Here is a 15,075-nt window from a genome sequence, read left to right on the forward strand (position 1 = left end):
TGCTTGCTATTTATTCTTTTGAATTAAATAATAAGTAGCAACAAAATGTTTCAAATGTTAGCTTGTGCAAGTAAATACTTCATCCAGCTTACCTAGTCTGAATATGAAAGTTGTTTGTGGTCCCTGTATGTTCATAATCATGAATGGCTGCAGCAAAGACCATTGCTAAAATTTCCAGTTCATTGAGCCAGTGCTGGTGAAGAAAAGAAAATGAACAATTAAAAAGAGTTCATTATAGTTAGAAACATGGAATCTCTTTCAGTCCACAGCACACTTGATCATATAATGTTTTTTAATGTCTCTTTTTAAAGATTTATTTATTTATTTGAAAGTCAGAGAGAGGGAGATACAGATCTTCCATTCATGGGTGAACTCCCAAGATGGCGCTGATGAGCAGGACTTGGCCAGGGCGAAGTAGGACACAGCAGCTTCATCTGGATCTCCAACCTGGATGGCAGAACCCAAGCAGTGTGATCATCTTCTGTGGCTTTTTCCAGGTGCGTTAGCAGGGACCTACACTCAAAGTGGAGCAGTCTGCATTCAAGCCTGTGCCCTATGGAAGGCAGGCATGGCAGGTGTTGATTTTACATACAACAACACAAGCTGTCCCCTAAAATTTCTTTTAAATTTTCTTTTCTTCTTTTTCAGTTTTATTTATTATATATAAAAGATACTTTATGAAGTCAATAATTATCTTTGGTAACCAAAAAATGAGTAAATGTTTATGACATAGAAAATGGACTTCGCTGGATTTTGAATTCATAGCCTTATCATTTTGAGTTCTTTTAAGATAACTATATTTTAATCATTATTTTAACATATAGTTCATACATCACCAAAATATCTTCGTGTATGTTTTGTAGAATACCCTACTTTGAGAATTTTTTATTTAAAAGCAGAATATATTCATTTTTCTCATTAGAAAAGTTGTACATTTTTATATTTAAAATTGGAAGAGTTTCTGAGAACTTACTAAGTTTTCCATTCAAAATGCATATATGATTTTGCAATTAAACTTACCCATGATCATGGAAAGCATAAATGCATTCATTTAAAATCTAGGACCATCTGCTTTATATAGACTGATCTTGCTATTACCAAGTGATGGTTTAATGAAATTCTCCTGTCATATATTACTAAAAGCTAAATAGTTTAGTCATTACCCACATTCTATAAGATACTTTTACATTATTATACAATGTGATAACCACATGTGACAATTTAAATTAAAAATAAGTACAATTAAGTTCATTTTACCAGTCACAATAACCACATTTTCACAAAGTCATTCTATCTTAAAAGTTCCATTGGACAACACTATAGATAGTATTTCATGTTAACAATGGAGGATCCAAAATTATGTGGATCTTATTATGTGAAGAAGATCTTGACAGAGAGTGAACAAAGACTCATGCAAAGTTGTGGGAAAAGGAATGCATGTTGATTACCATAGGACCTTGTACTGAAATAACATTTTGAAAGTACAATTGTGCTGAATAATTTAGTGAAGGAACATTGAAAAGGATTGGGAGGTATGGTAAGAGTTGATGGACAGCTTTTTATAGAGCTGATGCATTCGAATTTGTATACAAGGCAAGAATTAACCAGTATAGGCTTTTGAGTAAAAAATGTAGGCAGAAAAACTTATAACTTTCATAGTTGTGAAAACCATGGTCTGATTAATCTTTGCTCCTTTCCAGAGCAAATACAAACTTAATACAAACTTAATATATTTTTTGAAATGAATTTGATATCATTGCAGAACAACAAGATAGTAGGGAGCCATGCAAAGAGACTCTGAAATCAGGCAATCTTGATTTTAAATCTCTGTGGATCACTAGGAAAATTATTTATACTTTCTGCTGTAGTTTCTATGAAAATGTGGTTAGTGGCCATTTTTTTGTAAAATTTCAAAGAAAGTTGAAAATCTAATTCTTGTCATGCAATAAAATATATGATAGGAGGGTTTTAAGGTCTTTCAATCAACCTATTTGTTACCTACACTGTTAAAGGCATTAAATTTGGAAAATGATAGCTAAGATATCTTTAATGGTTGCAACTTAAAGATTAATGCCTCACAGTTGGCTCGTTAAAGCATAAATGATTTTCAGAATAGAAGGAAGTAGATACAGCAAGCTATTCTGTGTTTACATACACATTTTAAAAAATATATTTATGTTTATTGGAAAGCCAGATATACAGAGAGGAGGAGAGATGGAGAGCAAGATCTTTTGTCCAGTGAATCACTCCTCAAGTAGCCACAATGGCTGGAGTTCAGCCAATCTGAAGCCAGGAGCCAGGAGCTTCTTCTGGGTCTCCCACACGGGTGCAGGGTCCCAAAGCTTTGGGCCGTCCTCAACTGCTTTCCTAGGCCACAAGCAGGGAGCTGGATGGGAAGCAGGGCTGCCAGGATTAGAACCAGTGCCCATATGGGATCCCGGGTGTGCAAGGTGAGGACTTTAACCACTATGCTATTTTGCACCTCGCCCTACAAACACATTTAATTGTGGGTCATTAAAAGGAAGAAAGTGACTTTACTAATGGCCTTTATTATAGGGTGAAATGTGACTAAAACCTCCATTGTCCCCAAAGGGACTAGGAATTAAGCATTATGAAATGAATAGCAATTTAAGTTAAGATGATGTTTGTGTACTCAGAAACCTACAGTTCTATTAGGAAGAAATTATTTCTTAGAAAAAAATTCTTAACTATATATATGTGTGTGTGTGTGTGTGTTACTGACTGTGGACTGAAAGATTTAACTGGTTTTACAAAATGCAGCACTCAGTATTCACTAGGGTAATACAGGATATGAATCTGCAATAGTAAGAAAATTACATTTCATGATAGAATTTAACTATAAATTAGCTCATGTATTTGAAATTATCATCCTCCAGTTGTCAAAGTTTAACTATAAATATATTTCCTGTTTTTATTCTAATCCTGGCCTCACATGAACAGTACATTGTTTGTGAGCTCTACTTATTTATTGCTTCACTACAACCTTAATTATTATTAAGTTTACACTGCAAAATAGTTTAGGAAGAAAGAGAAAACATCCTGTCACACTTCATTGAAATACACGTCTTTTTTGTATTAATGACAATAAAAGTTTGAACTGGTTTCCTCTTAAGCTCATTCAGTATATGTCAAAGGAGAAGTCATTTGTGTCAAGTGAAAATTCTAACTCAGAAAAAATGATGTTTAAATTCATGAATTTTTGTAAATGATTTATTAAGACAAGTCAGAGCTGAATCATGTCACTCTTCCCAACAGGAACATGGGAACCAAGAAGATTTTTCTGATCCTAGGTTATGCCCAATCAAGACAGCATTCTCATCTAAACTGTATTTGTATTAGCACCTGGAGTGATGCTCAGGTAGATTACTTTAAAATGCGATGTCCTCAAATCATTTCACGAACCAGTATGGACTGCAAACAAAGGCATACACAGTAATGACATAAAGGGAGCGGAGTGGACTACAAGCTCCAAAGGAATCAGATTCAAACCAACTATACTTCTTCTACTCTTATTGTTAGAGAGAAGAGTGTGCCAAGAGCTGCAAGAGGCACATACGCTTTGGCCAAGGTCTGTGGATGCTTTCATGTCCAGATGACAAGTTGAAAATAGTTTGCAGCTCTGTAAAGCATTTGCTCTTTAGTGCCTGCATTGAATTATTGCACGTCACTGTCATCATGGCAGAGGACTACATGTTATTTAAGTGACAAAAGGAGAGAAATGAATGCATGTGGGCAGGATTGCTAGTTTCAACTCTCCTTGTACTGCCTACTTACAACATTAACAGAACTACAATGGCTTCACTGTAACACTCTTTGAGACAGTGAGCCTCAAAATATCTTGTAGATGACAAGACTCATTAGTCATCTGCCATTGGTGTGTTCCATGTATATCACAGTGATAAGGCCACCATCCTGAAATAGCAGGGCACCAATTAAAACAAAGTGACTCCTGTTGCACATATCACATCTGAGTAGTAAGAAAGCGTAAAGTGCTTTGGCTAAATGAATATTCTACGATGCTACTTATCTAACAGCACTTTCCCATTTAGATAAAGGGATGCTAAAACAACATTCTAAAATTCATCATTGGCCATGTAATACAGTTTCAATCAACACTCAACATACTGATAAATAAATTTTACCTTTCCTTTCCTCATTTATTGTGAAGTCTCTTCTATTTTTTCTGTTTAAGTATATTTTACTGAGTTGGGAGGAGAGTGAAGATCTGCCATCAGTATTTTCATAATGTCCATCCTAAATAAAGAACCCAACTGACACATTTTTTGCTAAGGGATGAGTAAAATTTGATCCAAGTTTCCAAGTCAATCGTGATGAGTTAGGATAGATTGCATTAATAGCTGGCCTTCTCAGAAAGTGGCTATGTGATCTTTACTAACACCTTCAACTTTCAAAGTCAGTCCAGCTGGATCAGATTTTCCTTGAGGAATTGGCAATGGCGTGTGCTGTCCTGCAACATTGCCTGTGTAAGTGGGAAATTAAAGTCACATTGTAGATTTGAATTTTCATGTGTACCCACTGGCACAAGAGAAGGTTCAAAATGTCTGTGGAAAAGTAATATTAAAAGATACATTCATTTTAGTCCACAAATTTTATAATTGATCTACAGTGTCTCCAAAATGGCTGCTTTCCAAAAACAGATGAAGACCCTTCAATGACTTATCCCAGCTTTTCTTGTACAGAAGCTGGGATATGAGATTTTTATTTGGACCCCTTTACAATTACGTCAAACAAACAAAAAAGGAGGATGTACTTAGAGGCCTATTTTCAAACAATGAAATTTTTATCTTTTAGCCTAAAATGGCATACATTTATTCACTTAGCTTCATAATTAAAGCAGATGTTTATTCTGAAGTACTTATCGCACTTTCTTTCCTTTGTGTTCTGAGAAAACTCAGTTTCTATTTCAGTGATACTTAAGTATCTCATTATTCAGTTAACTTTTTCAGAGTCATGTGTTTCAGAAAAGAGGAAACGCCTAGCATGTGACACGACAACTGCTATCAGACTGAGGACAAATGCCTTAGGAAAAGCAAGCAGCTCCAAGGAGTAAAGCAGTGAAGCTTCCTTGAGCAAGTGGAACAGCATTCACACCTGTGAGGAGGCACTTCGTCTTCCCGGGACACATCCTTCATGTTAAACTAAGTAGAAACCATGAGTTGCAAAACAGCTGTAACTTCAACTGTGAATATGCAGCAAGGTGGAGGAATCCACCATGGAGGTAGGGTTGTGGGAGGGGTAGGGGGAATACCAAGGCCTATAAAACTGTATCACATAATACAATGTGATTAACAATAATAATAAAAAAAGAAACCTTATTAAACAAAGGGATATTAGAATAATTTTGGTGAATGTGCATCCGGGCATCTACCCTACTAAAAAACAAAACATGTAAAGATGTTTAAGTATACGATATTCTAAGGCCTAGAGTGCTTTTAAGCTATACGTTTATATCTATGAATGCTTACAGTGTCTAATTATTAATGCTAACTATTATTGTCTTATTTTCATTCTCAGACAACTGAAATAAAGAATGAGCAAAAACCAGGCAAGGAATAAAACCAGCTGGAATACATTTGCTTTAGGTCATTTACTTCACCTATTTTTTATTTTAAAAATTTATTTATTTATTTTATTATTCCAAGATTTCCCTAACCTTTTCCCCAAATCCCTGTCCCTCCTTCACTGATTTCTTCCATATCATTACAATACTATAAAGTCCTTCACAATCAGTCCTAAGTCTGTCATTCTGCTATTTAAGTATATCCTGACATTGTAGGCATGGACAATGACAGAGAATCCATCATTCTATTGCCAAAATATTCGACAGTTTCATTGGAAGTCCATCTCTGATTCGTAAGTAGAGATGCACACTGCATTCTACACATTTGTATGTGATAGTCTGTACTACACAGTTACCATACCTCTCCTTAAATGAAAAGCCATAAAAAAAAACAACAGAAAGATTTTACAACAATATGAAGTTAAATAACATGCCAATGGATGATCAATATGTCACTGAAGAAAAGAGAAAGAAAATCAAAGACCTTCCTGAAGCAAACAATGCTATACTGTGACCTATGAATCAGTAAGGAAATCAATAATAAAACCAAAAACTTTTGCAACTGAGGAATTGAAATTATCCCTGCAGATGACATGACTCTCTACATAGGTGAACCAAAAGTTTCAATCAATCAAGAGACTATTGGAATTCATGAGAATTTGAAAGTACAGCAGAATACAAAATTAATGAACATAAATTAATGGCACTTGTATACACAAATAACTCCATGGCTGAGAGTTATTTTAAAATAACTTTTAAAATAGCAGAGAGGACTCTTAAATACCTTGAAATTAACATAACAAAAGACAGGGAAAACCTCTATAATGAAAATTATAAAACATTAAGAAAAAGAATAGAAGAAAACATTAAAAGATGGAGAAACACCATGTTTCTGGATTGGCAAGATCAACATCATCAAAATATCCATATTATAAAAAATAATATACAGATTCAGTGTGATCCCAATCAAAATCTCCACAACATTCTTCTCAGAAAAGATGATACAAAAGTTTTCTGGAAGCAGAAGAAACCAAGAATAACCAGAGCTATCCTGAAGCATAAAAATCAAGCTGGGGAAATCATAATTCCAGACCTCAAGACATGCTACAGAGCTATGGTCGTCAAAATAGTCTTGTACTGATACATAAACAGAGAAGATCAATGGAACAGAATAGAAACCACAGATGGGAGTCCACAAATGTACAACCAATTAAGCTTTGATACGAGAACTGAAAATAACCCAGGGGAAACATTTCATCTCTTCAACAAATGCTACTGGGACGACTGGATAGCAACCTGCAGACGTAAAAAGCCAAGACCTCCACCTGTCACCTTACACAAAAATCAGCTCTGCATGGATCAAGGACCTAAACCTGCACTCAGAAAACAGAAACTATTAGAGGAAAAACATCGGAAGAAAACTCTAAGATATAAGGATAGGGAAAGACTGTTTGGAAGTCACCAAAAGAACAGGCAGTCCAAACAAACAAAAAAAAGCAGGAAGTCAAAGCCAAAATTAACAAATGGGACTGCACCAAACTAAAAAGCTTCTGTACAGCAAAGATGATCAAGAAAGTGAAGAAGCAACCAACAGAATGGGAGAAAATCTTTGCAGACCACACAGTCAATAGGGGCCTAATATCCAGGATTTAGAAAGAGTTTCAGAGAATCAAGATGGAATAGGTGGAATAGGTTATGAACAAATTTAAAGACATGGAGAAACATTAACCAGGGTCAGGCAGAGAGGGCACATTCCAGGAAATAGGAGAGTACGGACCAATGGCAAAGGGGCACCTGGACATCCAAAAGCAGTGGAAATAGCAGTATGGTGTTTCAGTGACCAGATAACGCAGTGGCAGTCAGGGAGCAGCAATTTGAGCTCCATCGGTGGCTGGAGCTCCACCAGCCACCAGGTGGAAAGGACAGTTCATTGGCAGCTCAACAGATGAACACAGGTAAAGAACTGCTCGTTCTGCTGATTTGTTTGATTTGACCAGGAGTAGAGACAAAGCAGCAGATCCCAAACAGGTGGTATGGGAACAGGCTGGATTTCATAGCCCAGACCCCCACCAGAACTGAATCAGGCACCATCTTGTATAGGCAGGCAAAGGCTATTAGATGAGAGTGCACATGCTCTAAGCTGGGAGCAAACTCATTTCTGGATTAGCGCACTGCACCAACATGGCATTCTACAGGCTCCACCCAAAATAGGCCTAGGTAACCCCTATACCTAATGGTCATCAGATCCATAACTCCACCTATGGCACATTAGGCGTGATTTTGTACAGTGTAGCAAAGGCTTTAAGACTGCAGGGACAACAATGAGCTAGCTGCACATGTGCTGAGCTGGGAGGGATCTCAATTATAGCTCAGTGTATTGCACTGGGCCCGCAAAGAAAATAATACTGAATTTGCCATCTTACAACTCAAAATAGGTCCATGTAGCCATCAGATCTAACAGCCAGCAGGTGCTGGAAAGATCAGTACCACCAGCAACTTAGCTATTTAGGACACCTGGTGTCCTAAACCGTTAGTAGAAGAAAGGTTGTACAGACAATGGTGCAGCATCAGCACAGGATCACAGGAGGTGGAGAGTGGTGAGGCAGGAACTGGGGCTATGGAGACCATGGTGGAAGTCTAACACAAGTGTCCAGTGCTGAAACTCGCTGGAGGGACTGGCATAAGTGATTGCAAGCAAAGAACCAGGTGCCAAGCTGAATTAGTAAAATCAAATTGTAGTCTTGTGGGTGACACAGCTTAGAAACCTGCCCCATGGAGAAGCATCTGCTAACCAGAAGTACAATGACTAAGAGCAAAAGAAGAGACAGAGGCATAATGAATATTACTGAAGACTCCCCTGCAAAGGAGCAAAAGCCTTTGTCAATCTCAGGTTTAACTGAGGAAGACATCAAGAAAATTGGGGATATATAACTCAGAAAACTCATTATAAAGTTTCTTATCAACACTGAGAAGCACATACAGGAATTCAAGGAATTTAAGGAGTATGTTACACTGGAAATAGCAACACTGAAACAAACTCAAGCTGAATTCTTAGAAATGAAAGATGCCATAGAGTGAATTAAAGATTCAGTGGTAAGTCTCCAAAACAGAATGAATGAAGCAAAAGAAAAAAATTTCAGAATAGGAAGATATTTCTTGTCACAATGGGGAAATAATCAAAAAGCTGGAAGCTGAGCTGGGTCAAGATAAAAAAATGTTTTCAAGAATGAAGGGAAACTATTAAAAGGTCAAACATGAGTTGTGGGAATTCCAGAAGGTGCAGAAAAAGAAGCTGGATTAAAAAATGTATTTAAAGAAATAATAAAGGAAAATTTTCCTAATTTGGAGAAAGAATTGGGAAATAACATCCAGGAGGGGTACAAAACTTCCAACAGGGTTGACCAAAAGTGATCTTCATCACAATATATAATAATCAAACTCTCTTCAATCAAACATTAGGAATATGTAAAAAAAAATTTCTATAATCCAGAAGCTAATGAATTGACATATTCCAGATTCTAAAAGCACACACACACACAAAAAATCATACCAGAATAATTTATCCAGCAAAGCTTTCCCTGGTCTTTGAAAAATGAAAGAAAATTCTTACACAGTAAAGAAAAGTTAAAAGAATATGCCTCTTCCAGACCTGCCCCACAAATGATACTTAAAAATATTCTCTTGATGGAGAAAAAGAATAGCAGCCACCAAAGCCAAAGGCAAATGCGAAGAACATCCCAGTAAAATAATAACAGAGGACTAAATCAATGAACAACCCATTGCTAAAATGACAAGGCCAAATTACCACCCATTCATGTTATCACCCTGAATGTAAACAGCTTAAACTCATCAATCAAACATCATAGATTAGTAGACTGGATTAATAAATAAAAGCCATTTGTTGCATACAGGAGACATATCTCACCAACAAATTCCAGCGGAAACTATATCTTGTGGATTTTGATGTTTTGCTTTTACTTTCATTTCTCCATATTAAATTCTTCACTGATCATAGATCATACAATAGCATCATTTTCTTCAAGAAGATTCTTGATTTTCTTTTTTCTTTTCTTCAGTGACAAATTAGTCATTCAGCAGCATGTTTTTTTACTTTATAGCACTGTAATTTCTATTTTTATTCCTGTTGCTGATTTTGTTTTGTGGCTTTTCATTTACGGGCATGAATAGTAACTGTGTAATGGAGACTACCATATCCAGATATAATGTAGTATGCATCTCTACTTCCAGACCAAAGATGGACTCCCAATGAAACTTAAATATAGCTTGACAATAGGATGTTGGACTCTGCCATTTTCCATGCCCACAATGATGCACTTATGACTATTTATGAAGAACTACATTATTGTAATATTATATGGGAAGTCAGTGTGTGGAAGGATAGGATTTGAGGAGGGGATAAGGGAAATCCCAGGGCCAATGGCATTGTATTATAAAATGATAATATAAATTGGGGGTGGGGGAAGAGCTTCAGAAACTCAATGACAGCAAAACAATCATGTGGAGAAATGGGTGAAGGAAATGAACATTTCATTAATTCAAAATGCCCACTTACTTCTTAAATCGTCTTCTATTGTCTCACTTCTTAAGTTGTCTCTATGTATACATTAAATTGGGAAAATCTAGTGTAGCTGATTACATCACATCTAATTCTTCCTTCTAGAAGCTCAGAAGAGGATTTCTCTAACTCCTTAGTGAGTGAAGTTTTTGAGATTTATGTCTCCTTTAAGATAAGACTGAGTGTGCCAAATCAGGACATGTGACTTCATAACTTATTACAGAATATATACAAAGCTGTAATGAGATCTTTAAAAATCCTTAGGGGCCCTTGTTTCATACTGTGAGTAAGCTACTATCTGTATTTTTGGCATTCCGTAAGGGTGCCTGTTCGAGATTTGATTGCTCTGATTCCAATCTAGGTCTCTGACAATGTGTCTGGGAAAGTCGTGCAAAACGGCCCAAATTCTTGGATTTCTGCACCCAGATGAGAGACTCAAAGGAAGCTCAGGATTCCTGGCTTCAGCCTGGCCACTGCAGGTTATTGTTGCCATTTGGGAGTGAGTCGGTAGATGAAAGATTCTCTCTAAATTTCAAATAAATCAAACTTTTTAAAAAATCCTTAAATTTACAACTAAGCTCCCAGCCAAAGCTGTTATAATTAGAGAACTGCACAAGCAAATCATTGGCTATCCTGCTCAGTGATGTCCTTTGATGTTCAGTCATGGTCACTGGTGGCAATCTCATGGGAGACCCCAGATGACAGCCTTCTAGTCGGGTCCTCTCTGAGACACTTGAGAGAAAATGGCAAATTATGGTTTAAGTCATTTTGCTTTGGAATTATTTATTTTGGAGCAATTGATATATGGATGAATGACAGGAGTGGGATCAAGGCCTAAGGCATCTAATGGGTCTTGAACTTTTATGAATAATGAAAGACGAGGAACAATTTCTTCAGGCACCTTATGAGACGCTATTGACAGAATTGTAGCAGTTGGTTGTGTTATGTGTAATAAATCACAGGTGGGAAAGGATAATGGGTAGGAAAATATTTCTGCCTATGATAAACTTGGAAAATGATGCATTTGCTGGACATTTTCAAGATCTTTAGGGCTTGACATTCCTGGAGAATGATAAAGTTTAAGGTTATGTGGGTTCCAAAGACTGCAAATTACATACACCTGAGGGCTAATGATTCTTTCCAATAAGTAGGATTTGGCTCCTAAAATTCAGAGTGGCAGCATATTTCTGGGACAAAGAGAAACATTCAATTACACGCTCTTATATGGTACAATCTCAGCCTGTGTTGACAAATGAGGAACCGAAGAAGCGATAGGATTTTGGCATCTCACATGGGCCATTCTGCTTTGAACCCACTTCTTTTTGGTACTTTCAGAAGGTCCCCTCTTTTCACATTTTGAGGTCCTCCTGAGATCTATTACAGAAAGCTGAAGTTGTCATGTACTCACTGCTTCTGTTATATATTTAACATTACCCCAGTATCTGCCCCGCTAAATCATTTATTCACTCACACAATGATTTATCCAGATGTACAGAAGAGGACAGAGAATTTGGAAGAATTCAAGTAAATAATTTCCCTAAATCCTAATTAGGATTTGATTGTAATTAGGAATACAAGAAATGGAGAATATAAGTAAAAAGGGAACAGCACTGTAACTTTTATTTAGAAGATGTTTTTTGTGGCTCACAATTTTTCATTCCAACAAAATTTTACAAGCAAAACCACAGAACAATTCAACTTAAAAAAAAAAACTCATACATTGTAATGCATTTCTAGGAACCTCTTTTTTTCACTGAGTTAAATACTTTTTTTTTTGACAAATGTTACTGATGTCAATAAATCTAAAAAAAGTCTGAAAGATTATTACTTATGGTTTTTTCTATGGACATTAAAGAGACAATGGGGACCTAGGAAACTGAAATTTGATGTTTCCAAACTAACCAAAGTCATTAGAGATGTTCTTACCATGATACCTGTGTGAAGCATTATATAATGCACAGTTTGAGTGACATCAGCTGCATGAATCAAGTTGTGATATGGATTTTTGTATTTGCTGTATCCAACTTCCAAAGCTTCTGCAAAGGCAATTAGGCAAGAAACAGGAATCTGTGGAAAGTAATAATTATGGATATATTTTGATTATGAAAGTGGCACTAAACCAACATGAGCACAGTGTTTGGGAGCTGAAAACAACATGAGAAGTGATTTCTTTAAGCTAAACGTCAAGTGTTCTGAAAATCCAGTTCCTTAATATGCTGGCTTTTAAGCCAGGTGTCAGTGATATAACTCCAAGTACTTGACGGAGACAAGTGAAATAACAACCTTACCCACACTGTAGTCTTTAAATGATCCTCTCAGAGTCAAATAGGAACACTCACTTTAAAGTGGTAAAATGTGTGGCTAGTATGGGGCTAGTGCGGTATAGGCTAGTTCATCTTCTGCTTGCCATCATTAGCATCCCGTACAGGTGCTGGATCATGTTCCGGCTGCTCCACTCCTGATCTAGCTCTCTGCTCATGATCTGGGAAAGCAGCAAAAGTTGGTCCAGGGCCTTGGGACCTGCACCATATAGAAGGCTGGGAAAAAGCTCCTGTCTCCCAGCTTTGGATCAGCACAGGTTTGGCAATTGCGGACACTTGAGTGAACCAACAGATGGAAGACCTCTGTCTCTTCCTTTCCTCTATAAAAATCTGCCTATCAAATAAAAATTTTTTTAATTGAAAAGGGTGAAATTTCTAAATATAAGATGAAATTTAATTTTTTTCTATCTGTAACACAAAGAGTTTAAAACAGATGACCTTCTATTACTTTTAGAACCAAAAAAAACCATCATAGTTCTGGGAAGTGAAAGTTTCAGACTTCGCGCTGCTCAGAAGTCTGGATCAAATCTGTTTAGAGGGCAATAAGGGAAACTAATGAGAACCCCTCTTCATTTCAGTCTGAAAAAAAATCTCCCAGCTAAGTTTCATTCCGTTTTAGGAACCCTAGACATCTACAATATTTGATATATTAGTTCCAATCTCTACCTCGAAGTTCAGTGAACAATTCTGAAGATGTTGGTATTTTGTTGGAATGAGGCAATCTTTGCCTTGTGTTCTGGAGCATAAAAAGCTGTGTCAGTAAGCTGTGGGGAATTCTACCACAGAGGCAAACTTGCCCTAATTTTGCAGCCTAGTAACTAGGAAAATGCTATGTGAATTGACTAGTAAATGTTCTGAATTTCATTCTTATTCAAATAACCAAATCTCACAACATTTCACTTTGTTCCACATTTCTGACCTTGAAGCGGTTGATAAGATCGTATCTGGTAAACAGCTCATAAATCATAAACTTCAAACTATGCTCTCCGCTTGCTTCATTTAGGGCAAATACATCAAAAGACCATTTATCAACATCCTGTGGAAAGAAGGATAAATACTTCAGGTGGCAATACTATGTAGTTATGTTTCTATCCATGGAAAATATTTGATTGATCAGTCATTGAACAATAGAAGGTTATATTTCCAAATTTCTCACATTTTAATCATAGTTGGATAGGACAGGGCCACTTAGCATCTCGGAGTCCACAAATTTGATGCCATAATGTTTAACATAGCACAGAGATCTTCTCATAACACTGCCAGAGTGGTTCTCATTTTAGCAGAGAATGGCTGCTGGGGTTATTTGAGGAATAAAGGAAGAGGACTTCAATTTCTCATTCCCATTCACTCATCTGATACATTGCTTTATTTCACTGTAGAGTTAGCCATTTGGCTTATAGCTGTGGCACACTGTGACACATTATGTGCTCTGTTAAAGTGCAAATATCATACAGAGATAGAGTGCACACTATCTTATCACTGCTTTAATGTTGGTTGATTCATTGACACTTTTCTCCAGGGACCAGCGGTGAGAAACAAAGTGAGCCTTTTGGTTAACATGCAGGATCCTGACTTTTGATTTTCATGCAGTTCCCTAGAGAAGCTGACACCCGTTGGTGACAGTGCAGAAGGAAAGCATAGACAACACTGCGACAGGCAGTGAACAGAGAGCAAATCTTCACATGCTTGTCGATTTTGCTTAAAAAATCCTAAAGAACCAAAATGGCCAGTTCAAAACATGTCCAGAGATTATTAGCAATGAATGCCTAATATTTGCTCAGTTTGTCTTAGGCTTGAATTATAAATGGCCAGCCTTAAAGTTACACATTATGAAATCAACTAGGAACTGTCTAGAATTTCATTGACTCAATATATGTTTTAGAGTTCAACTAAACATATGTAAAATTCAACTCTATGTGATTAAAAAATTATTCAAACAAGTCTACTTTTAAAAATGATTCCTGGAGCTGGCGCTGTAGCATAGAAGACACAACCCGTGGTGTTGGCAGCCCATACTGATGCCAGTTCTAGTTCCTGCCTCTCCCTTCTGATCCATCTCTCTCCTGATAAGCAGTGGATTGTGGTTCGATGTGTGAGGTCTAGCTTAAGCTCCTGGGTTCAGACTGTTAGGCCATTTGGGGAGTGACCCCGCAGGCAGAAAATCTCTTTCTCTCTATAACTCTGGCTTTCAACTAAATAAATTCCTAAAAACAAAATAAAAGATAAAATGATTCTTATGAAAACCAGTGGCAATTTCCTCAAATAGCCCTTTTAAGTATACCTGAAAACAAACATCACTAAAATTCTTTTTGGTTAGTCTGCATACCATTGTTAAAATCTAGCATTTGATCTATTTTCATCCCTAAACATTGACTTATTTCTTGGTAAATTAAAAATTTCTTAAAGTTCTATTAGAGGTAAAGCTCAACTGTAACCAGCATATCTTTAATCAAATTCCAACGCTAACACAAAAGACTTTGTGCAAACTCTTTTAAAGGCTGCTATTTACAGCTCCAAGTAGCAGTCTCCCACTGAGAAAAGAACTGGTATTCCTGTTTTTGTTTTTGTTTTTAATA

At 36.7% G+C, this 15,075-nt stretch overlaps 1 protein-coding gene across 4 annotated transcripts in view; it reads right to left on the reverse strand.

Annotated features, from left to right (window-relative positions):
- PDE1A (phosphodiesterase 1A) overlaps positions 1-15,075 on the reverse strand; it is a 284,872-nt gene that overhangs the window by 44,758 nt on the left and 225,039 nt on the right. For all 4 annotated transcript variants that reach the window (XM_040972133.1, XM_040972135.1, XM_040972134.1 and 1 more), the window contains 3 exons: positions 13,419-13,535; positions 12,105-12,245; positions 93-193 (listed from right to left, as the gene is read on the reverse strand). In XM_040972133.1, the coding sequence (XP_040828067.1) occupies positions 93-193; positions 12,105-12,245; positions 13,419-13,535 (359 nt within the window). The remainder of the gene's footprint in view (positions 1-92; positions 194-12,104; positions 12,246-13,418; positions 13,536-15,075) is intronic.

This window comes from Ochotona curzoniae, unplaced genomic scaffold (assembly GCF_017591425.1).
Source record: "Ochotona curzoniae isolate NIBS_2020 unplaced genomic scaffold, NIBS_Ocur_1.0 contig_2210, whole genome shotgun sequence".
NCBI lineage: Eukaryota > Metazoa > Chordata > Mammalia > Lagomorpha > Ochotonidae > Ochotona > Ochotona curzoniae.